General features: G+C 42.4%; 1 protein-coding gene across 1 annotated transcript in view; it reads right to left on the bottom strand.

Moving 5' to 3' along the window:
- Positions 1–24,033, bottom strand: part of LOC143930103 (pancreatic lipase-related protein 2-like) — a 28,603-nt gene extending 4,570 nt beyond the window's left edge. Inside the window, exons 1-11 of the mRNA XM_077454057.1 lie at positions 23,985–24,033; positions 18,595–18,746; positions 17,433–17,549; positions 17,220–17,354; positions 14,579–14,684; positions 9,996–10,112; positions 9,504–9,620; positions 9,304–9,422; positions 6,802–6,928; positions 5,140–5,251; positions 4,349–4,516 (exon numbers count right to left, since the gene is read on the bottom strand). Of these exons, the coding sequence (XP_077310183.1) occupies positions 4,349–4,516; positions 5,140–5,251; positions 6,802–6,928; positions 9,304–9,422; positions 9,504–9,620; positions 9,996–10,112; positions 14,579–14,684; positions 17,220–17,354; positions 17,433–17,549; positions 18,595–18,746; positions 23,985–24,033 (1,319 nt within the window). The remainder of the gene's footprint in view (positions 1–4,348; positions 4,517–5,139; positions 5,252–6,801; positions 6,929–9,303; positions 9,423–9,503; positions 9,621–9,995; positions 10,113–14,578; positions 14,685–17,219; positions 17,355–17,432; positions 17,550–18,594; positions 18,747–23,984) is intronic.
- Positions 24,034–25,348: the final 1,315 nt, after the last annotated feature.

Raw genomic sequence — 25,348 nt, 5'->3', positions numbered from 1 at the left:
ATCTAATCTGGGAGATTTATTCCAGACGAGAGCCCCCTCTTCCGAAAAAGGAAACCTTCGTTTTAATGCCCCAGAAAAGAAAGGTTTCCTCTCAGGATCCTGCCATTCCTTCTTGATGGCATCGATCAAGACGTCATGCGCCGGGAACACACGCTTTTTCTGTTCCCCCATGCCCTTGTACATCTGATCATGGAGTGACAATGCCTTCTTTTCCTCTTGTATGCCTAAAGTGGTATGAATAGCTCCTAAGAGCTCATCCACTTCCTCCAGGGAAAGCTTATACCGTGAGGTTCTACTGGATTCCCCATCCAACCCCTCATCGTCAGATTCCCCTTGGGAGTCTGAGCCGACACTGTCAACCTCTTCCTCCGCTTCCTCTCTGGGACCCCCTGGATTCTCTCCACCTGCAGGAGGAACATCCACAGGGCTAGATGGTACACTCTGCTGCGCTGGTGTAGGAGTGCTCTGGGGCTGAGGCCACTGTAAACTAGAAAAAAGTGTTTTGAAGGACTGGAAAGTATTAGAGAGTTCCTTCACAGAAGCCGCCAGATCTGCCCCCTGTTCTGCTGCCTGCTCCCTAACCAACCCCTCAATACACTCTCTGCAAAGTGCCTTGGACCAGGAATCCCCCATAGAGGCTCTACATGAAGGACACTTCTTCCTAGAACCATGGGGGGACTTGCTTGTGGCTTTCTGAAAGACAGAAATAAAAGAGAGAGCAGCATAAGATTAAAAAAGAAAAAGAAACACCAGCGCTACATAGAGGACCACCGGGAGTGCCCCCCCCCAGGATCAACCACCACCAGGATCCCAGACGCACTGCCCTTCCCCCCGACCACCAAGGGGGAAAAAACACCAATGGAGCTACTGGTTATAATGTAAGGGAACACCTCCCCAGGGTTCCCCTTACCTTTGAGTGGCTGGTGCTGTTATCTCCAGGAGCTCTTGGAGCCTCTGCTTCAGACATTCTCCTGTTGAGGAATAGTGGTGCGAACGTGCCTCCTACAGCTGCCTGTACAACTTTAGAAAGAGAGGCTGCACCAGCCAAACGCTTGGTCCCCTTTCACGTGCCGCGTCCGGAACAGGAAGACGCGGATACAACGAAGAAGTCCGCCCCCACCGGAACTGACGTCGCCCGTCATCCGGTCCGGCCTCCAGCTCCAAGCCGACTGCTAACACAGGGGGACCTTGGACGTCTCGTTGCAGCGCCCCCCTGGGCGAACGAAGGGATGGACGGCCCCAAACTTCCTGCTTTCCCCAAGCGAAGTTTAGAGTGCGTGTAAAAAAGGTCAGTACGAGGGTCCAGCTCCCCAGCCGACCGGACTGCCTACCCTGTTGCAGCACCCTCCTGGGTGAACGAACAGGAGAACCTCTAAAACTTCCTGCTTTCCCCAAGCGAAGATTAGAGTACATGTAAGACGGTCAGTACGACAGATGATCGGACTGCCGAACGGAGTCAGAGCTCCATTTCAGATACGTAGCCTCAGTTTCGCCAACTGATTTAGCTAAGGTTCCTTAGCGGTGTCTCCCCGACGGAGGAAACACCATAACTGAGGAACAGAGGGAGGACGAGGCTTAAATCTTGAAATTGAAGGTGGTGTTTCCTGAGAGGGGAGGAGCCAGGGTCTCTCTAAGGTGGCTGTCCTGAAAGACGAACTTGGGAAATATTGATCCACAGGTCAGCAAAAAAAAACTGTCCTGCACCCACTCCTAAGGTAAAAATACAATAGCCAAAGAAAGTCTTAATGAAGTTTAAGGCAAAGCCTTCTGTGTTTTTATAATGTCACCTTTCGAGCTATAAATAGATCAAAGCTACATTTCTCAAAAGTCAGAATTAAACCCTCTGCTGATTTTTTTTTCACAGTCCTCTTGGCTTCCAACAGTTAAAAGGGGAACAGTTTTTCCAAAACTTTAAAAGTAGAACTAAAAGGTGCTAAGAGTGGAGAAGAATTAGGAACCCTGTCAGTTTTTATTGCTGTGTGCCCCCATGTTAGGGAGATGCACCCTTTGTCCCATTTACCATTATCATTGAAAGTGAAGGAACCCCCCCCAGAAAAGTCCCAGCCAAAAATGAGTTTTGCCTATAGTTCTATATTAAGACAGACTTAAAATTACACCCACTTTTTTGGATATCACTTACGCCAATTTTCACAATTTCCCAGATTGCACCTAAGGCTTTAAGTATTTCAGCTTAATCACTTGACCTGCAGATAACTTGCCCACCCATCCACGGCCAGGCCATTTTTTGCAATACTTTGGATACAGCATTGCATAACCATGCAAATGTCCATTAAAGATGTACAGTGCATCCAAAAAATATTCACAGCAGCTTTTCCTCAAAAATCTACAAACACTCAATAAGGATGAGCTCCGGCATTTTTGCACAGCCCAACAGGAAGTCGGCACTTCGCTAATCACAGGCAGCGAGACATTTCCCGATCTTTGCAGCCATGCAACCAGGCAATGTCTCACTGCCTGTGATCAGCGCAGTGCCGACTTCCTGGTGGGCTCTGCACGTGGGCTGTGCGAGCATGCTGGTGCTCATCCCTGCATGGTTGATACATAGGGAAAAAAAAAAAAAAAAAAAAACGATGCTCCCTGCACTACTTTGGTACAACTTGGATCCTTCAGCCAATTGAATATCACTGAAGTCATATCAAAGTCGGATCCCGTTCTTGATTGATCCGACTTTGGCATGCGACTTGTGCTCTGATCTTGAAGGGGAACTTCACGCCAAAATATAATAAAAAAAAAAAAAAAAACATTTTTTAAGTCATTCATTAGGCAGCTCCAGGGTCTCTTGTGACTTCTTCCTTGTTCAGCTATTCTGCCTACTCCGCTGATGTGTTCTAGCCCTCTGGTTCTTCTCCACCATCTTCTCGCTCTTTTGCTGGGTCCTCCACTTTTTCCCTCTGTTCCAATGTTGACGCAACGCACTCTCCTGCTCTAATGCTGGGTGCACCACTACATATATAGGCATGGGGCAGGGTCATCGGAGGCCCGCCCCTTAAGACACCACCCCATCATACCCTGGGCAGTGACATGAGGCGTGGGGACTCCAGACGACATGATCAGTGACCCCACCCCAATATACGTAGTGGCACACTGCATGCCCAGCATTAGAGCAGGAAAGAGGGACGAGCAAGAAGACCCGAAGAGGAAGAAGAACTGGCGGAAGAGCTGCCTTAATAAAATTACTTTAAAAATCTGTAATATGTTTTGTTTTATTTTTTATTTTTTTGTTAGGTGACCGGGTATGATTACGAATAGACACTGTCCACAGACCCAACAACCAACAGCCAGGGTTGACAGGAAGAGACCCTCATCTTCAACATGGGAAGAAGGTGCTTTGGGGTGGGGGCACCCCTGCCCCACACCCCCCCACAGGAGGAGAGCCAGAGAAATTACCCAAATATAGGTGTGCCAAGGTTGTATCATAGGCCATAACTGGTGCCAAAGGCGTTTCATAAATATAAATATATATGTATTGAGCAAAGGCTGGTAATACTTATTTACATGCAATTCATTTATAAATTTGCAAAGATTTCAAACGTCTTTCACGTTGTCATTATGGGATATGGTTTGCAGAATTTTGAGGAGGAGACTAATGACTACTACATTTTGGAAAGGCTGTAACCTACCAAAATGTGAAGCGCTGTGAATACTTTCCAGATGCACTGCATGTCATTCTTTCTCACAAAGTAGAGCTCTTTTGGTGGCATTTGATCACCACTACATTTATGCCAACAAAAAAAACTATTTTGAAAACTTTCTAGAAAGTAAAAGATTCCATCATAAATTTAGGCTAATGTACTCTGCTACAAGTTTTTGGTAGAATAAAAAAAAAAAAAAAACCTCAATGGGCATATATTGACTTGCTAACGCAAATGTTATAGCATTTACAAACACTATGGGATGAGTTTAGGGATTTATATACTGGTAATGACACTGTACTAATGACACTGGCTGGCAAGGGCTTAAATATTTAGGGCAATCAGTGTATGTGCTGCTTTCACTAAGGAGAGTCAATTCTGGTCCCTACAGAGAAACCATCCCAAAGGCCCCCCCCCCCCCCCCCCCCAGAACAGCAAACTGCCCTGTTCACATAGGCAGATCCAAATTCTTTGTTTACTGAAGATTGGTGGGTGCCGAGCAACAGTTTCTGGCACCTGCAGATCGGCCTCGGCTGTTAAGATTCAGAGCAGAAGTAACCTGCCAGTGGCACGCAACACCTGCAGGCAGAATTGTGATTCTGTGCACAGCTGGCGCCCTGTGGCAGTAAAACAGCTATAGGGCAATCACTAAGTGGCAAAAAGATGTAGTGAAACATTTTATATGTGATACATACATTGCCCCATTTGGTCCATATTGCACAACGACAACTGAGGCACCTAGTTTGGGATTGAGGAAGTAGAGTGCCATTTTATGCCAAATAAATTCCACCTTCTGGACGGGCTTGACATCTAACCCCACTTCAATGAAGGATGAGTAGGTTGAACCAGAACGAAGGAGTCCACTGAAAAAAAAGGAAACTCATTAATTTGAAACACACACACACACACACACACACACACACCCACCTTATTTATAGCCACTTCCCGATTGCTACATAGCATTTACGAGGGTAGTTTCCCCCAATGTAACAGTGGACCACACTTGTTTAGGTTACCAATTTTTCGAAATGAAACTAGTTTTGTTGTGACAAGATTCAACATTTTTCCATTGGATTCAAAGTATTCAAATAAAAAACTTTAATCAAAGATAGAATTGTTCTGATGCGTGAACAGGTTTTAGTCTATTCAAATTTAGAATATAAAATATAGCCATCTTCCAAAATTCTAAGTAGGAATCTTTTCACTTTTATACCTTACTGTATTTTTAGCAATATGTATTCATTTTGTTATTTTGGATGCGTTGAAATTTGCCACTATAGTGACCTGGAAATTTGGATACATCCAAATCTCTGAAAAATTAGTCTGAATTTGGATCTGTAAAAAAATTGAACATCTGCAAACCATGGACTTAAATTTGCATTATCACAGCGTTTATCCACACTTTAAGCCATGCTAGGCCAAGGTCTGACAAATCTTTAATATGCCTCACACCAGAAATAGATACATGAACAAGACACAATCCTACCTGTAAATTTCATACCGACTAGAACATACATCCATTCCACAGAGAGACACTGAAAGAGACCCCAAAACAAACTCTGATCCATCAATTGTGATGGATACGTGGTACCGCCAGCCTAAAATAAGAAATTCCCCAGTTAGACAAATGGCATGTATGGTAAATCTTTCCCTCTACAGCACCCTGCAAAGGTGCACTAAGGTTCAGAAAGTAGATGTTTTAGCCTTCAGTTAGAACAAGCACAAGCCTGGGTTCACACCATCACCGCATCCATCTCACAGCAGGGTCTGGTGCACCCTGGTTCACCATTTCAGCCTGAATTCAGGCCTGAAAACAGAACAAAAAGTTGCAGGGTTTTTGTGCAAAAACTGGACCTGCTATGGCGATGTGAACCGGCTCCATAGAGAGCCAGTCAAAATCCGCTATTGTGAATTGGATGCAGGGAACTAGCATCCAATTTGAAATGGTGTGAACCCAGCCTAAGATCAGCAAGGCCAAAATTTACACATGCAGTGTCCTGCTTTTATTTTTTTTTTTCCCCAGCTTAAACACAGGACTCTTAATACTGGTTTTTAATCCTTCCTGCTAGCAGTAAAATTTGTTTTAAACCTTTACATTTTTATTGCTTTCTGGTTCCTAGCCTAGGCCAATATATTACAAAAAAAGTCTTGTGCATTTTTCTTTCCTTGCTCAACTGAGGGCTCTAAGCCAAGCACACCCTTCTGCCTGCATACCTGAGCTAAGGGCAGATGGAGTCCAGGAAGTAAAGTGCTCCATGAACCACCTGCCCTTAAAGTGTTTCTGCACCTTAAAAAATAAATAAAATAAAAAGCCAGCAGCTACAAATATTGCAGCTGCTGACTTAATAAATTGGACACTTACCTGTCCCAGGGTCCAGCGATGTCGGCGGCAGATGAGGAGCGATTGCTCCTCTCTGCTGCCCCCACTGCCATCCTCTGTCAGGGAATCGGGAAGTGAAGCATTGCGGCTTCAGTTCCCTACCGCACGAGCCGCGTGTCTGCTTGTACCTGCTGTGTCCTGGGAACTTGTGTCTCCCAGAACACAACGGGGGGAGGGGCATCTGCTGTGGCACTGGAGGGGGGGGGGGGGGAGGGATCAGAGGAGCGGAACTTCCACTTCAGGGTGGAGGACCGATTTAAGTGTCTGCAGCTAGAAATGCTAGGAGTTTTCTAAAGTGGATTTTAAAGGTGGGCCAAACTGTTCTTGTATATTACCTCAAGAACTCTAAACTCTTCCTACCATAAAATTTGGTCTCCTGCTACCTTGACCACAGACAGTGTTTGTTGCAGGAAAAAGAAATTGCACTGCCTATGGCCAGCTTTAATTTTTGAAAGACAATGGCTGACTGGAGTTAAGCAGAGGGAAGGAGAAGCATGCAAAATATATGTGTTTACAGTTGGGTTGCAGGCATCATATGTATTTAAGAGCTGCTGGCTCAAGATATGATCCTTGATTTCTATGGATGTTTACAGTTGATGAACCAGAGCACCCTGGGGAATAATGGGCTTCCAGGAAGCCCAAATTGACGGGCAAAAGCTTGGAAAAATGTAATTAGATCAGTCTTAACGTGGGAGGACAAGGAAGCAAGCACCATCACATTAGTTTTAATTAAAAAAAAAAAAAAAAACTAGTCAGGGAAGTGCATACGTAGAAAGTTATTGGTGTCTCCAGTAACAAGGTAGAAGGTCTTTCTGGTAGTTGGATCTTGGGTATAGCCGTCAGCATAATAACCCATGATGGCACAGCTTTTGTTGCTGCAGGGGAACCCAGCACCCTGAGAAGAGGAAGAGGTTACAAATAGTATTATAAATTTAATATGCACCCATCCTTCAGGCAAAAGCAAGCCATTTTCCTTAACCCTGTCAAGTGATTGTCAAACCACACACTTATGATATCATGCAATCGTTTAAAGTTCACTAAACCCACACAAATAGCGCATTGCATGTTGCTCATATTTAGTCAACAAGATTTTTCTTTTTATATACAGAACACAAACACCCTGGTGGATCCTGCTGCTCTATCTCCACTTTCTGTCCATGCCCCCCCCAATTCAGCTAGGAATTTTGCAGAGAATTATTAGCAACGCTGCACACGCTCAGTTTTTAGCAAGTTTCTACACTGAGCATTTGATCCCTTTAAACTAGAGTCACACATTGGCATCTACAGTGGTAAATGACAGCCCACTCCCTCCTATGCTCACCAACCAGCTAAAACAATGGTGGTAGAATACTACATTTTGATTAATGGAGGCTTCATCTGCCTGTTATTTAGAAAACGTGCAACTAAAGTGATGCTGCCTCCGTTGATACACCTGTGTAATAAATATGTGATCTAATACATGAATGCAGGATATGTGGTTTATGTACGCAACACTTTCATTGACTATAATATACACAAACTATAAAGATAGTTCTTGCAGTAAAAGGGACTAGAAGTGATGCAAGCATTGCATTTGTCTGGTTCTCTTTTATGCACGAAAAAGTTGGTTTTAGTGCAAGTGGGTTTTTATTTTTTGCTAAAACCACCACAACACACACTTTATATAATCTCACACTATGAGAAGCATGTTTCCATAACGTAGCCAAGACTAATCCCAGATCATAGGAGCATCTTAAAAGAAAAAAAAATCACCTAAAAGATCTATAACAGTGGGGATTCCAACCGAGAGGTGCCCTAGTTGAGAGAAACCATAAGAGGATCCAGACATTTGGAGGATTTATGCTGACACAAGTTTTTTTTTGTTTTTTTCAAAGGGGAGAAGAGTTCTGAGAGCACAGAGGTGAATTGAGACCAATATCAAGTACAGAATTTTTTGAAAGGACACGAGACACTGCAGCTATACATTACTTTTAAAATGCAATATTTTCTGGATATGTACAGAAATATGAATGCATATGCATTTACTGCAAGAACTGTTTATGGAGAGATAAACACACACACACACACACACCTCATGCAATAGATCACATTTATTGCACAGGAGTATCAACAGCAAAGCATCACTTCATTTGCATACATCATAGGTGTGGGAACACTTTCAGTGCTTGCAGCAGTCAATATAGTTTGTCATTAATTTTACTGACAGTGTGGGGAATATCGCCAAAACTTTAGCTCATCTGCCTGTTATTCTAGGAAAGGCTGGAGGGACATTACACAGCTTGTCACTGGCAGAAATCTGCCGACACCATTTGACCAGCCTGTAAAGTAAATGGACATGGATATTTGTCAACTTTTTTTTAACCCAAAAAGTTAGCTGGGAAAAAAAAAAAAAAAAAAAAAAAAAACAACACTTAAAAGGCAAACCAACAGGACCACATCTTGTTTGCTACATCAGATTTATTTCTCAGTATAAGTGTACTTCCCCCACCCCCCCCCCCCCCCCCCCTTTGGTATATGCGATCCAGCCCCAAGCCATTGGCATAATGTGGAAATTGCCTGCTGTTTCTAAAGTTTTAGGATAAGCGTTGGCTGCATTCAGTAGGTGAAGGCTTTTATTTTAGCCACTTCAATACTGGGCACTTTCACCCCCTTCCTGCCCAGGCCAAATTTCCAGCACTGTCACACAACACTGTACCCAAATGAAATGGTCATAATTTTTTTCCCACAAATAGAGCTTTTTGGTGGCATTTAATTACAGCTGGCTTTTTTGCAAAAAGTAAATGTCAGAAAATTAGTAATTTCTCCTTTGCTGAGGTGGCACTTACGGGCATTAATTGTTATAGATTGGTGTCACAGATGGGGCTACATTGATAAGCAGGGCACTGACAATCATTGCCTGGTTTACCTGTATACTCTGCTGCAAGATGCTTCTCTTATTTTACATAGTCTTTGATTGCTTTTATTTCTATTACAAGGAATGTAGACGTCCCTTGTAAAAGAAATGAGTACGACAGGTCCTCTGAGATCTGGGGGTCAAAGAGACCTCATCTCACTTACAAAAAGTAATTTTACATTTAGAAGGAAATAAAAAAAAAAAAAATTTATATATATATATATATATATATATATATATATATATATATATATATATATATATATAGGCCCTTTAAGGCTGCTAGGTATGTCACTCTTGGAACTTTGACTGCCAGCCAATTGCTCGTGTCCAATTTTGGAGTCACGATGAGTGGATGTTTTTACCTATGCCCTTACCTGTTGGAAGGCACTGTATGATGGTGCAGGGTAACTGATAAAGCCATAAGGTTGTAAAATGCTTTCCTGAAAGAGCTGATGGCTTCTCCGATGGTTACAAGTAACCTTGTCATCCAATTCTGAAAATTAAACAAATCCAGCAGTCAGAATGCTAGCAATCTGCTGAGGAATAGATCATTTTGGAAGAGACTCTGAATTACCATCAAACATGTCATCAATGTTGCCAAATGAGAAAGAAAGTTCATCACAGCCTGGCATGCTCTGCCCTCCATTGGGATAAAAGTCCAGATGACCAACAGGCTGAGTCATACCAAAGCCTAAAAAAAAAAAAAAAAAAAAAAATAAAAAATAAAAGTTAGCGTTAGATTAGCGTAGAACTTGAAGTTGGTTTTAGTATTTCCACAAGATGTCTAGCTAGGAATGACATTTTCCTTCATGACCCACGTGCATGGACAGACCAGCTACATTTATAAAGTCTAAAGATTAACTCCCACAAAAAAAAAAAAAAAAAAAAAATAAAACACACACACAGAATGTACACATTGCCCAAATAGATGGAATGAATGAAACAGCTTTTAGCACTATAAAACAAGTCTGTCCATGTCACAAGATGGGACAAATTGAATTTTTGCATCAATTTGGAGGAAGGACAGACTTAAAAACAGATGAACAGCAATTTTTATTTACAGTACCAAAATGCAGCAAAGACCAGCCATTAGTGTGGATCACATCAACGAAGAACGCATCTGTGGGGTTGAGTCGGACTTCAGGTGGTGTATCTTGGAAATATGGCCCAGCTGGATCCAGACCTACAATATATCAGAGCAGACTGCTATTCATGAGAGGAAAAAAAAAAAAAAAAAAAAACACTAGTGTTTTTGTACAGCCCCAGCTAGTAAGAAACTACAAGTCCCAGGATGCATTGCTGACCACATAAGGGGATGGTACTAGCCAACTGTTAATAGGTTCTACTGGGTTAGAAAAAAGGAGGATCTGAAATATTTTAATTATGAACAGTCCATACAGTTTGACCTTACCAGATGCACTACCCCCTTAGGCGCTGCCAAGTTAGTTCATCTGCCAACACCACTACCGCCATACACAACACTCCCAATAAAACTGCAACAGTCCATCTTTAGGGTTTTCTAAAGCCCCATACACACATTGGATTTCCTGCTGATTTTTTCATTCAGATTTACCAAAACCATACAATATGGAGGTCAAACCTTAGGAGTTTCAATATGTATGCAATCAGACAGGACCGTGCACTACATGTTTTGGTAAATCTGAAGACAAAAATCTGTGTGTATGGGGCTTTAGTCTTGATTTTATTGGCAAAACTTTAACTTGAATGGGAGGAGGATTTCTTAAGTTCTCTTGCTGCATGTTGATTTTCTTTGGTTATAGCAATACAAAGTCACTCTGAACAACTCCTTATAGATAGAGTTGTAAAGAGCCACTTTGAATAACTTCACAAATATAGTCCCAGAGAATACATAGGCTGGATGATATGGAGTCACCCCGAAGCCTTTTCCTTTAGAAGGATTCTGCATTCTGGGCACACTTACCTCTGCCTGTTGACTGCTACTGCAATTAGTACAGCACTCCCAATTTAAATAAAAGGGCATCACTCTGACTAATCCCTTCTGACTGGATTTCCCTGGGTGTGGCACCTAAGCCACAGGCCATCACTGCCCATTTCCATGACTCCCGTTGCAGCATCCCTCAGTCACTGCAAGTACTGTTTCCCTGGGTTTCCACACACTTTTCCTCCCGAGCAACAGTCCATGTGCCAGTCACAAAAAGTTGATCACCCAGTCTTACTTCCTCCTGGCGACTCCATTTTTCTTTCGACACCCAGGCTACCACCAGCTACTCCATTCACACCAGACCCTGGGCACATGTCACCCCAGCTTATATGGGAGCCCTCCCCTCTGCCAATACAAATTGATAGGTCCGAGCTCTTCACATGAGCTGCCTGCCACTCAGGTCTCAAGTCCTACCCCTCTTGCAGAAGAATTCCACTGAAAGCAGAGGAGGTATCCTTTGAAACCGAGCACAGGTGATCACACCTCCCACTACAACAACTCTCCCCAGATCAAAAAACACAGGGCTTCTGAAGTCACAGGCCTGGTTAAATTTGCCTGTCTCTGGGGCCTGTCACTGAAAAAAACACACAGATCACCTACCTTTGGATAGTGACCTCTATCAAAAAAAAAAAAAAAAACACCCCACAAAACAGAACCCCACACCTTCAAAATTTCTATGGAGACACTGGGCTAGAGTGTGATTTGTATTGTAATATGTAGGGCAGTATTTCAGTGCTCTGTGCAGGCCACTTGGGGTCCTGAAAGTTGTTAAAACATGTCCTACTTAGCTGGCTTTACACAGGGACAGTCATACTGGAACAGAGGGCCTTCCCCAAACTTACTACATGGCTGGATTTGCACAATTGTCGAATAAATCTTTGTATTTTTTTCTGGATTATTAAAAACTGTATCCCAAAAGGGTTAAAAAAAATAAAAAAATAAAAAAAAAAGTAGATGGTTTGGCATTCTGTTAGTCCCAGGAATATCTGAAGGTGTAACTATGGCAGCATTTTCTGAAGTGGCCAGCAGAGGGAAGCCACAGCTATCCAGATACAGCTAGGCTGTCTGAAATGACATGAAAACCGAATCCCTGAAAGGATGTCAGAGGGAAGGGACCAGCATTCAGCATGGACCGCAAGCCGGGAGTGATGTCATCAACAAAAGTTGAGAAACTAAAATCAGTGCAGCCCCGCAGACAGTGGTGTATTAAGGTTGTGCTGCCCTAGGCCTGGCAAAACACACGCCCCTCAATTTAAATATGACCCACCCCTTCCTTTTTAGGATCTGTCCTGTCATGCGCTAGTGGTGGGGAGGAAAAATGTATATATAATCAGACCTCATGGCAGCTTGCGCCTTAGAGGGCAGCATGCCCCCCTCAGGGTAGACTCCTCCACTCTAGGACAAGACCCAGAGCCCTGTGTGCTCCCAGAATACAGACTCACAGCCTGCCACTCTGAGATAGGCTGAGGCTGGGGCTTTATCCGTAGTCATGCTACCATCTGCACAGATCCACCAATCCAAAAACTTCTCAAGTTACCTGGATACAGAATGAACCACCCAGCAGCACACAGATCAGACCTTATTAAACAAAATCACAGCTCACTGGAGTACAGTGAGCCAAACTGCTTTTAAGAACAAAAAGATAACCACTCTGTATAGTGTGGCAGCTAACACTTTAACAAAATTCTAGCACTTAGCCAACTGAGCACCTAGGGAGGGAGAAAATTATAATACACACACAAAAAGGCGATTCACAAGTAAACCAGCAGAAGCACATGTAAAGCAAGATCTACAAGCTGACACTGCTGTCTTTGCCAAGGACTAGTGCACCATATTTAACTATCAACCACCACCAGAACATGGGTCAGCCAGTGTGTATAGAAGAACATGACAGCACAGGAAGCTCTGGAGATGACATCAGTTGTTGGAGGTGGACAGAGGAGCTCGACGCAGAAGCTAGCAGCTTTTAAATGCATTGCCACTCTTTGTCCTCCCAAAGCATGCGACATCTCCAAAGCTTCCTACGCTGGCATCTCCTTCCATACACACTGGCTGACCTGGTGCCCAGTGGCAATGTTCTGACACAGTAACAAGCCATGTACTGGACCTTGAGACAATAGTGTCAGCTTGGAGATCTTACATTTCATGCCCATTTCCTTGTGAGTTATTTGTCTTAGATTTTAAAATTAGCGTATATGCTGCACTTAGACTGTCATCTTGTTTTGGCTTTATCCAGATAAGAATGTCCCCAATGTGGGTAGTTAGAAATTTGTCTTTTTCACACTAGACAGTATCTTGTCACAGCCATCTGTAGCATTGATGCAAGTCCTGATACACATCACTTTGTCCTTAAGGCTTGTTAAAAACCAAAATCACTTCAACAAGCAAGAGACATGTAGAAAAAAGGACCTTGACCCAAGAGACCTAATGGTGACCTCCAGAGTCAGGGAGAGCCAACATCCTCCATGGAGTGTAGCATCAGGCATGTGTGTAATGCAAGAAATGGGGGGGCAGTCACTTTTTGAATGCAAACAAGAGATCTATTGTCTCATAACAGAACTATGGGAGAGAGTTAGGGCCAGGACACCCTTGAGTAGATGCAATGCCAATCGGCAGACGCCAAGAATTATAGGTAGACAGCTATACAGTGGAAGGCCTCCATCCGGATAACACTTTTGTATAGATAGGACCACTGTCTCCTATGGCAACTAATCTTGCAACAGTCAATAAAGGGTAATTGTACATAACTCTTGGTAACACAGAACAGTCTGGTTCCTTTCCCACTGTAGATCTTCACTCACTAAGCACCCAGTCTCACTAGACTTCCCGGATCCCAGTCGTCACTGGATCCCCTGAGCCCTTCCACAGCTAACCTGCTGTATACTCAAGCGTCACCCCTTCTAGCCTGCTGGGTCCCTAGCCTGGCGCTTGCTGATGCTTTCCCCACTTCGGGATAAGATGGCTTTGGTACTTGCTCACGCTTATTCAGTGCAGTCTCCGGTAGAAATATGGATGGTCCCTTATTGGCGACAGCTTCCCTTCTACCTTGACCACAACTGGTTCCCTATCTGGCTGAGCCTTCTCAACTTTGTTAGACTCCAATCATGCCATCCCAACCCTACTTCTCCTGGATAGGCCTCAGGCTTCCAGCCTAGCAGCCTGGGGCGACTTAACACTTCCACCTAGACAGCCGTCCAGGTGGCACAGAACCTGAACAAGTCACTCCACCCAAATAAAATCAACTCTCCCAGCAGGCCAAGGGACTAAAGAAACCCCTGCCAATTGGCTGAGACACCCCTTCATTCTTACTGACCTTGCGAATCCCCATAATTTCTAATGTTCCCAGCCACAGTACTACCTAGTGACAAGAGAAAAGGTGCAGCAATTCCACATTTAGAGAGGAATCAATTGATCCATTAACCAGGAAAATTACCACCTGGCTAACAAAAAATTAGCAACCCTGCCTAAACACCAGGGTGCTACAGAAACTTGATTGAACTGGTGCTTATATTTTGCTTCTCCATCCAAAACACAAATGTAGTGGCTGGAATATACCATATAAAGTCTGCTGTAGAAGCAGGAGATTCTCAGTGCCACCTCAAAAACCATCAAGGTTAGTGGGGGAAAAAAAAAAAAAAAAAAAAAAAAAAAAAAAAAAAACCACACCCAACACACACACACCTTACCAGAGATTCTTGCTATTCCAGGCCGCCTTTTTCCAGCTTCCCCAGCAACATGAGCCCCCAGACTGTGACCGATGAGATAAATGTCAGAAAGTGAGTAGTCTGCATCCTGAAAGGCAGAGACATTGACTGTCACCCTGGCTTCCTCAGACTGAAATCTTCTGAGATACCTTCTGTTTCGCAACACTGTAGCCACTTTTTCCTGGGTTGACAAGCCCCTGGGGTTCCCTACACCTCTCCCTCTACTCCTGTAACATCCCCCCCCCCCCCCATGATTTTTCCTGGACACCCACGTCTTGTTTGAGCCTCCCCACCACCCTGTCCCCCTTAACATTCCGATATTGTATTTCTTAGCCCCAGTACTGTGGGTACAGACAAGGCTTAATGCCTGCAATATTGTTCTGATTGTCCTGTGGAGAAATGGGGGATCCATCATTGTTTGCAAGTACATGCGATCAAGTCTCATCCTTTAGAGCAGGATTTGGCCAACTAAACATGTAGGTCATATTTTTGTTAAAGTGTTGAATTTACTGTTCTTTATCTAGGGTGGCGATTATGTGCAATTGTTTCAGACAGTGCTCCATTTGCACCGTTCCTTTTGTTAAAGTTAAATGAAATCTAAATAAACCAACACACCCTATACTGATAAAACGAGGGTTTAAAATGGTTTAAGGAAAATGGTTATGACAAATATAAAAATCACATTTGCCAATTTTGGTTTTAAAATCCAAGATCCTTTGAGGGTGGAAGCTAAACACTGTCAGTCACTAAACCAAAGTAATGCTTGACTATTGTTTTAAATGAATTGTGCCAATATTAACCTACTAATATTGCACAGTGTACCAAAGTGAATTATGAACATATAGTAAACCATACAAAATATAAGAAATCTATAAATGTCCTGTGTAATGTTAATAAAAGCAAAAAAAAATTTCCACAGGTAAAAGAATCACATTCCACTGTACAAACCAAAGTCTCTGCTAATTAATTCACATATGTGGGACTAGATAATCAAGACTTAATGAGTCTTCTGAGTAAGAAATGGTTCAGAGATTTCACTGCCAATTCCCATGGATGAACTTCCAACTTTCAGCAGGCTTCCATAACATAAAAGGCAAAGAACAAGACCATTGCGGAGATAGTATAACAAAGTGATCCCCATTTAGTTAGGGGGAACCTCACTCACACTTCCCTGCAGGATAGATCGCATATGAAATAATCAGTTGCATACAGCATAATGCTGGGATCTCCTCATACGCTGACAGTGTGCACAAAACACTGCTGGTAACATCACAGGCTCCTCCTTCCGGAATCTCTGAATGAACCATCTGTTACTCAGAAGACTCATTGAGGCTTGATTATCTAGTCCCGCTTATGTGAATTTATTGGCAGAGACTTTGGTTTGTACACAGTGGAATGTAATATTTATACCTGTGGCAAAAGTTTGCTTTATTGTTACCATTACATAAAAGGAATTATATTTTATATGGTTCACTATATGTTCATAATTATTCACTTAATTTGGTGGCACACTGTACAATATTAGTGCAATTATGCATTTAAAACAATTTCTGTGCATCAGTTCACATATATAATTGCAGCTATATTAGTCATCTTACCATTTCCTACATATTTTCTAATTATGTCATGGTCACATCAGCGCTTTAGTATTTTTTACACAATGCTTGACCATTAACACTTGTAGCTGCAATGCATACATGTTCCACTAAGTCCCTAAACCGTGAAATGTGGATGACCATGCAGAGAACATGTTTTGCTTCCTTCTATGTAGTCAGTCATGACCTCCGTACAGCAGTAAACTATATAGAAAGTTATCTACAGCTGCAAATCAGCTAGAAAAGTCAGGTATTGAGCTATTGCTTATTATAGGTTAATGAGTGACTAATTAGTGAAGTCGGGATCACATGCCAGACCAGGTGCATGAACCTTTAAAAGAAAAAGCCTTGCATTATCCACTCCAATTTCTATCTGGATAGCTTTTCTTTACCAGAGCTTAGTTTCATTTAAAATGTGTTGGATACTTGAAGGGCAGCCCATTATAATGTTACACTAGATCAGGGGTGCCCAAACTTTTTAAGAGCGAGGGCCACAATGAGCAGAGGGATGACAGGTCATTGCTACTCTATATGCCCTCTGATCCGATCCACCCAGATGGAAGGGGGATGAATTCCCTTCTATTTTTTTTATTAGATTTTTAGGATTGGAGGCAGGTGGGTGTAAACCGACGAGTCTGTTTACATCTGCTGCTCTGTAGGTGGTGAATCGAGGGTCCGATTGGGTAGGGGCAATAGGGTGAAAAGGGCCTAAACTGCTTTCACACTGATGTGCTGCAGTTTACCTACACCGTGGGTGCAGTGTAGTGCACGTGTCTATCCTGTGGGTTAACTGAACTGTACCATATAGACTGCCTGTGGCAAAAGCCAGCACTGTACAGGAAGCATCAGCTTATGGGGCTCTGCAGCCATTTTTTCTCCACCACAAGCTTCATTCACAACACTGATGCTGTAGTGTGTCATGGGACACATCAGAGGGCTCCGCAGGCCACCCCTGCACTAGATAGAATTTCAATAGAAAAAAAAAAAAAAAAAAAAAAAAAAAAAAAAAAGACTGGGATAGTACCCACCAAAAGAGAGTCGATGAAAAGCGCCAGTTCAGCCCCAACCACTCGGACATTATTAGCAGCCTGGGGATACAGAGCATGAGCACCATAATTCCAGTTCACGCTGAAACAATTCACATCCGACACCTGGAGCAAGGACTAAGAAACCAGCATTATTATAAGAGTGGCATACCTCTGGAGGGGCCCCAGAATACTAGGCCCATTACTGAGACCTACCTTACACATGTCCACAATCCAGGGCTCATAGCCATTATCTAGGTATCCATGGATGATAAAGCAAGACTTCTTACTTGGACTGAAGGTTGAAGATGACAGATTCATGACATTCACAACCTGAATTGAGAAGTAGTCTTAAACTCATGGATACAGTCAAAAACACCAACACTGCATGATCAGATAAAATGGGCCTTGTTCTGTGCAAGGCACCCCTTCCCTTAAAGCCTTGGTCACATGTGTACTAGAGCATACATTCACCCTCAGGGTGATGCGCAGGTTTATTCTGCATCTCCATTCATGTCAATCGAGGGGGATGCAGCAGCTGCATGTACACAGCAGCTGCTCTCAAATGACAGCCGCATGGATACAACCCCCGGATGCATACCACCTGCATTCCGAGATGTGCACCCACCTACACCCCCTTCATTCTTTGGATCTCAGTTTTTTTTTTTTAATTCTGGGAGGCTTGCAAAATTGCTTGCCAGACTAGTATCCAGTCTAAGACATTTTGAACTCCTTAACATAGGCAAGCCCACTGCTTGCATTGAATGGCAGGGTGAAGCGGCCCCTCAGAGATGAAGCGATTTGAAAGTGTTCTTGGATTCGGCTGTAAAGTTAATTGTTTTGTCATAGAATGTTTTTTGGAATTTTATATTTGTTTTGTACATTTGTATTTTGAAATGCATTTGAAAAGACAGCTACAGTATATTCTTTATTCTATTTGAAATTCAAAATGAGAATCAGGAGATGGCTATATCCTAGTCTGTTCTACTCTATAAAGCAGCTTAAGTAGGAATGCTCTTAATTCACTTTGATACCTTACAGTATTTATTGCAATTCAAGTTTGGATAATTTGTTTTGTTGTAACTTTTCAGAATTGTTGAAATCCTTTACCATTGTGAAATTCAGGTACATTTGAGTTTCTAAAAATGTCCTCTGAATTTTGGATTCATAACTGAACAAAAATTACACTAAAATGTCTACCAGTGACCCAATAAAAATGAATTGTAATTAGATTGTTTATGAGGTTAGAAATCATAAAAAGGAGAGGCAGGTTTAAAAACAAAAAAAAAAAAAAAAACAAACACACACACCTTTAAGACTTTAATCTATAGATACAAGGTAGGGGAGAGGAGAAAAAAAAAAAAAAAAAAAAATATACCTTAAACGAGTCTTGAATTCTAGAGAAGAGCAGAATCTGTGTACCAATCACCTCTGGGGCCCATGGCAAGCAACTAAAAGGCCTTTCCAAAGTATCAGAGTATGGGGGGCCATCTGTGAAACATCCCAGCTTCCTATAGCAGATTTCCTTTGCTGGGGAAAATAAATAAAGTGTTTGCAGTCCATGTTATCACACATCGTATCTGAACACAACCTGTACTGAGAAATCCACCAGCCTTTTCTATAGGAAAGTTTCCAGGCTTCTCTTTTAAAGATGTTTTAAGAGTTTTGTTTTTGAAATGACAAAAGGTCAGTTCTTGTTTGATGACTAGTTTAACGTTAAGTAATTTTTCACCTCTAAAAACCACTTCAAGTGGGCTCAATTTCTTCTATTCTGTGATGGTGCCTCAGTTACATGATCAGGGGCCCAGCACTTAGACAGCTCTTGGTCGAGGCTAACAGCTGGATCAGTGGGCTGGGAGTGCCTAGTGAACACGTTCTTAGCACACAACCTCAGACAGGCATAGACACATGGTGGATTAACCACTTCTGGAAGTTTTTACCCACTCATGACCAGGCCATTTAGCACTGCTACTTAACTGGTAATTGCAGTCATGCAATGCTGTACCCCAAAAAAATGTATACAATTTGTTTTCACCCAAACATGCTCTTTTGGTGGCATTTGATCACATTTTTTTGTAAAAAAAATAAATACCTGATAAGTGAAGGTTTGCATGAAAGTTATAGCGTCTATAAAACGATGGTATATAGACAGTTTTGCTCACAAGTTTACAAACCCTGGCAGAATTTATGCTTTAGCCATTTTCAGAGACTGAATAGCACAAGAACTTTTCACTCATGGTTAGTGTTTGGCTGAAGCCATTTATCAACCAACTGTTTACTCTCTTTTTAAATCATAATCACAACAGAAACTACCCAAAATTACCCTGATCAAAAAAAGTTTACATACCCCAGTTCTTAATACTGGCTATTGCCTCCAAGATCAATGACAGCTTGAAGTCTTTAGTGGTATTTGTGGATTTGCACATTTGAGGTCTTCCCAGAACTGACCTCAATATTGAGGTCAGGAGACAGACGGCCACTCCGGAAGCTTCACTTTATTCTGCTGTAGCCAATGACAGGTCTACTTGGCCTCGTGTTTTGGATCATTGTCCTGTTGGAATGTCCAAGTATATCCCATTTGCAGCTTCCTGGCTGATGAATGCAAATGGTTCTCCAGTATTTGATAACATACTGCATTCATCTTGCCATCAATTTTGACTAAGTTCCCTGTGCCTTTATAGTTCACACAGTGATCCACCTCTGTTTCACAGTAGGAATGTTGTATCTTTCGTCATAGGCCTTTTGACTTCTCTCCAAATGTAGCAAGAACACCTGGTGCCAAGGGCACAGTGGAGAGAACCCCTTTTGGGTCTTTAGAACCAAAACATGAAGTATGAATTTATTGAATATACATTGGACATAATATCCAATACCCAAAATGATACAGTTGTATGAACTGGTCACCATCCTGGTGCACTGCAGAGTAGACTAGTGGAAGTCAATGCAGTATATAACTCCTTACATGTTACAGACTACAAGTCCTGCAGAGGTTTTATTATAGATACTCTACAATAAAGAGAGTCGCGGAGCAATAGGATGAAAGACTTCAGCATAGGTATGGCATGACAGTGCTGGACTAGTCACCATTTTAAGCAGGGTTGAGTTGGAGCTTTAAGAGAAGGGGAGTGGTCATAGGGGCTGGGCTGCACTCAGGCAAAAGAAACTAGGAGGAAGGGGGAAGGGATGTCCGTCTCATGCAGTGGAGGAATCATTTCCCACCCGGTATTTATTTGGGTTGGTTACAATGGGTTCCCAGGACAAGGCAGTCTTTTGGGTTGCTGGAAGAGGAGAAGGAGGAGAAGTACATGTATGGCACATTTAGTACCCATCTATTGGATGGGAGTGGTTAGTGTACTTCTGGGTTAAGAGGGGTTTAACCTGGAAGGGTAAAAAGGGTAAGTCACTGTTGACAGGTTGGGTACTGCCGCCGAGTCCAGGGTTTTCCGCCTGGAGGCAAGAGTTCAAAGTTCAAGTTAGTCGTCACAGTGACCAGCAGTTCCTCCTAGTAATGAGCCAGTTAAGGAGTTTGAAGTGATGAGAAAAAAAAAAAAAAATTTTATTAAAAGTTTTATATTTTATTAATAAAAGGCTGGCCAGCCATTTACTCCACACCTGGTCGAGTTTTTTGTTTATAGGGGCTGGGCCCGGGTAGTAGGATAAGGTTATCTGGGCTTAAGTCCTTGACTTATGTCAAGAGTATGCAAATGATACAGAATTAGTATTGGAAATGAATATTGTTTCAGCTTGATCAAACTACACAGTAGGTATTGTCAGTCATGGGGATGGATTACTTACATTGTAAACAGTTCAGACAAGGCACATCTGAAGAGAATAAGATGATCAAATCACTCATGAGTAGCAGGGACATCCATCTCCAAGGTACGGCAGAATTCAGGGCCAGAGGAAAGGCAGATAACATGCTTCGCTGCATAGACTCTAGCTAGTTGGACCGCATCATTCCGACTAGTGCTGGGCCAGTGTAACTATATGGGAGGTACTTCTAGCGACTCGACCATGCAGCCCATCTTTCTTCAAGTGCATCTTGAAACAGCCACACCACATGTTTTCAGAGAGTCCTGTATTTCACCTGAAGTTATTTGTGGGTTTTTCTTTGCATCCCAAATCATTTTCATGGCAGTTGTGGCTTAAATTTTAGCTGATCTACCTGGCTGGTTTGGTTTTAAACCAGTTTTTAACTGACTGGCTCACACCAATATACATTGGCAAAGTGGCACGGGTGCACAAAAATCATGTACCCGTATGTCGCTGTGTCATCAGTGGCTAGCAGAAGCGCACTGCATGCCTGATGTCCACTGGTGGCCCGCAATTGTGACATGGAGAGGCAAAATGGGGAGATACCCATGTAAACAAGGCACTTCCCTGTTCTGCCTAGCAACATGACAGGGATCTACTGCTCCCAGTGATTGGGAGCAGTGATCTGTCATGAACTAGTGAGCCCACCCCCCACACACACCCAGGGAACACACTTGACACCTTCCCTGTCAGTAATATTTACACAGTTAGCAGGGCGTTTTTATAGCCCTGATCGCTGTATAAATGCCAATGGTCCCAAAATAGTGTCAAGTGTCCGATCTGTCCACTGCAATGTCAGTCCCAAAATAAAAAGCTATAAATCTTTATTTTGTAGACACGATAACCTTTGCGCAAACCAACCAATATACACTTATTGCGATTTTTACAAAAAAATAAGAATATACATCGGTCCAAATTGAAGATATTTGTTTTTTGTATACATTTTTTGGGATATTATATAGCAAAAGTAAAAATATTGCCATTTTTTCAAAACATTCGCTCTTTGTTTATAGCACAAAATTAACTGCAGAGGTGATCAAATACCACAAAAAAAAAAAAAAAAAAAAAAAAAAAAAAAAAAGCCATTAATTTTGATAAATCCTGCCAGGCCTGATGTGGCTACTAGAAGCCCTCATTTTCCACTTCTTGGAGTTTGAACACTGCTGATTGAAATTCTCAATTCCTTGGACATCTTTATACCCCATTCCTGTTTTATACAGTTCAACTACCTTTTCCCACAGTCTTGTCAATTCTTATGCTTTCTCCATGACTCAAATCCAGAAACATCAGCCCAGCACTGGATGAAAGATGCAAGAGGCTGTCAGGAGTCCAGAAACTCATTGACCTTTTATACACACACCAATTACAAGCAAACAGATCACAGGTGAGGATGGTTACATTTAATAGCCATTCAAACCCCTTTGTATCAACTTGTGTGCATGTTATCAGGCCAAAATCACCAGGGTATGTAAACTTTTGACCAGGGTCATTTGGGTAGTTTTTGTTGCCATTATGGATAAAAAAAAATAATAAAAAAAATAAAAAGAAGGCGTAGATAGTTGATTGATAATAAAATTACTTCAGCCAAATACTAACCATGAGTGAAAATAAATTTTGCGTTTTCATGTTCTCTGAAAAACAGCCAAGACATCATTAATTCTGCCAGGGTATGTAAACATGATCACAGTTACTGATGGCAATCAGCTACTTATAATGGCACTACGCTAGTGAGACGGGAAATCTGACACTGACTTGGAATGTGATCAACTGCCACTGACCTCACCGGTGACATGAATACAGTGATATTATACACTGTCATTGTACCAATGACACTGGCTGGGAAGGGGTTAAATGTGTGCTTAACAAGCCGTTGTGTGTAATGTGCCGCTTTTTTAAACTAAAGATATGTTTTTTTTTATCCCGACTTTGCAGGGAGAAGATAGTTCCCTCTGAGCGCTGATTGGACATATAGAAGGATGTTTATTTGTATCAGAACAGAGTAGTACTGTGGATACAAAAAATAAAAACCCCACAGCAAATCTGCCACATCCAAATTGAATTAGGATGCTAAGCATAAATGTGATTGGATTTGAACCATCAATTGCAGCCTATGCCCATCAAACGCTCCCACTGTAGCAAGGGGCCAGGCACTTGAATAGGGGGTAGCAGCGGCGGCCATTGATAAATTCATGCAATGCATGAATCTATCCATTGTCATAGAGGGGGTGCGCAGTACTCTTCAGGCGGGAGGTCCGGAGATAGCATGTGCCAACTAAGCGACAGCTCCCTGATGCTTCATTTTATTTGTAAACAAAAGTGGCCGGGGATTCCATTAATCTACACCAGACCCTTATCCTAGATGAGGGTCTGGTATAAATTACCAAGCACTAGAGCTGGCACAGGGTACCCCCCCCCCCCCATTCACACCAGGACCTTCAGGTCTGGCACAATTTTTAATTTACACACACACACACACACACACACACACACAACTTCCCCAAATTCTATAATCAAACCATCTGAATCTTGCAGAACCCCAGGAAAAAAAAAAAAAAAAAAAAAAAAAAAAAAAAGTCAGTCCCCCCTCAAAATACATACCAGACCATTATTGGAGCATGCAGCCTGGCAGGCCAGAGAAAGAAAAAAAAAAAAAAAAAAAAAAAACACATACTCAGCCATGTGCCCCTAGCATGGGGAGTTACCTTAATGAAACAAGGGCCTGTTCTGCCACAACCCTGGCCGGCTGTATTGGTCTGCGGGCAGGGTCTTATCAAAATCTGGAATCCCCTTTAATGGGGGGCTCCCAGATGCCACCCCCCAATGTGAAGTAGTAAGCAGTAACCATAGTACCCTGCGCAGAAAAAAAAATACTGCAGAGAAATCTCCCCATTGAGGGAGGAGCAGCGATATTACTGGAGGGAATTTGCATTAGTGACATGTGAAACAGTAACACACCTGTTGAAGTGGCTGCGATGGAGAGCACCAGTAACAGCTTGTCAATCATCTGCAAAAAGTAAGAAAGAAAACACTGGTAATCCATTAAGCCTGCATACCAGCACATGTATTGTAAGGTCAATGCAAATCAGCAAAAAAAAAAAAAAAAGTATACAGTCATTTTATGGCACTAGAATAATTGGATCTCTTGACCAAGTTAAAACAATAAGTTTATTTAGCTCTAACATATACTGCAGTGCTTTACAGAGAACACTGAACCAGTCATATCAGTCTTACACTAAGGTTTCTTTCACACTAGCAGCAATGTTTACTGCCCCCCCCCCCCCCCCCAAAAAGTGAGCCATGGTGAATCGCTTTTCGGAAGAAAGTGAAAAGTTTGCAGGTGATGGGAAACACACACACACACACACACACACACGAGAATTCCAACAAGGGTGCTCAAAAGCTTGCCTAAACCTCCACATGCTAGTGAGAATCAAGTAGTTAAAAGCAGACAAAAAACACTTGGAGCAATGTGAGCACAGCTCACTCTTCAGAGACCAAACACATGTGAACAAGTTCTATTGGTCATCTCTCACCTAAAATGTGGAAAGCAATACTTCATTGGAAAGAACCATAAATTACCCCACATACACAGCTGGAAGATGAACCATGGTGGGAAGGAAGTCTAACTACAAAGATCTGAAACACCTTGTGCGCTGCAGCGCACTGCAGAAATGCACTTGTTACATGCATTCCTGCATTTTGGAATCATTGATTTAGAATCCCAACACACTAAGGCTCTAATAGTGTACATCAAGTCTGACAGCACATTCACATTTCCCCCCATTCCTGTGCATTGCATTAATGAGCGCAGTGTTACACCTAACATGCATTGTTATGGCAGCCCATCACTTTACTAATGCACAGGAATGGGCCCAAAAGTACACATGCAGCATTTTTTTTCCACTATACAGGAACATACCGGTTTGCTGCAATTAGGTTGCCTGTTGGTATTCACCCAGGAAGAACACCATTTACCATCCACTGCAACACAATTCCAGCTGTGCAGGTGAAGTTTTGGGGGACAAATAAACATAAGCATCACAAGCGATCTATTAAATACCAAATATGAGAACTGTGCCCAATGGAGACTAGCAATGCATATAATAGATCTGCATTGTTTCCATTATATATAGATTCACAGTGTATGTAGGACCACCAGATACAACCTCAAAGACATCTACCAACAGGAAAATCACCAGTCAGACCCAGCAGTGCAAACCTCACCTTGATGACCCTCAAAACTAACAATAATCTCCTCACCCTCCAAGCAGTTATATCCAAAGGCTCTCCACTGGGTGGAACCAAGCTCAACGAGAACC

Source organism: Lithobates pipiens, unplaced genomic scaffold (genome assembly GCF_037356315.1).
Source record: "Lithobates pipiens isolate NorthernLeopardFrog02 unplaced genomic scaffold, aLitPip1_a1.2 Scaffold_25, whole genome shotgun sequence".
NCBI lineage: Eukaryota > Metazoa > Chordata > Amphibia > Anura > Ranidae > Lithobates > Lithobates pipiens.
The sequence above is the reverse complement of the archived record's forward strand: the minus strand, read 5'-3'. Positions and strand labels throughout refer to the sequence as shown.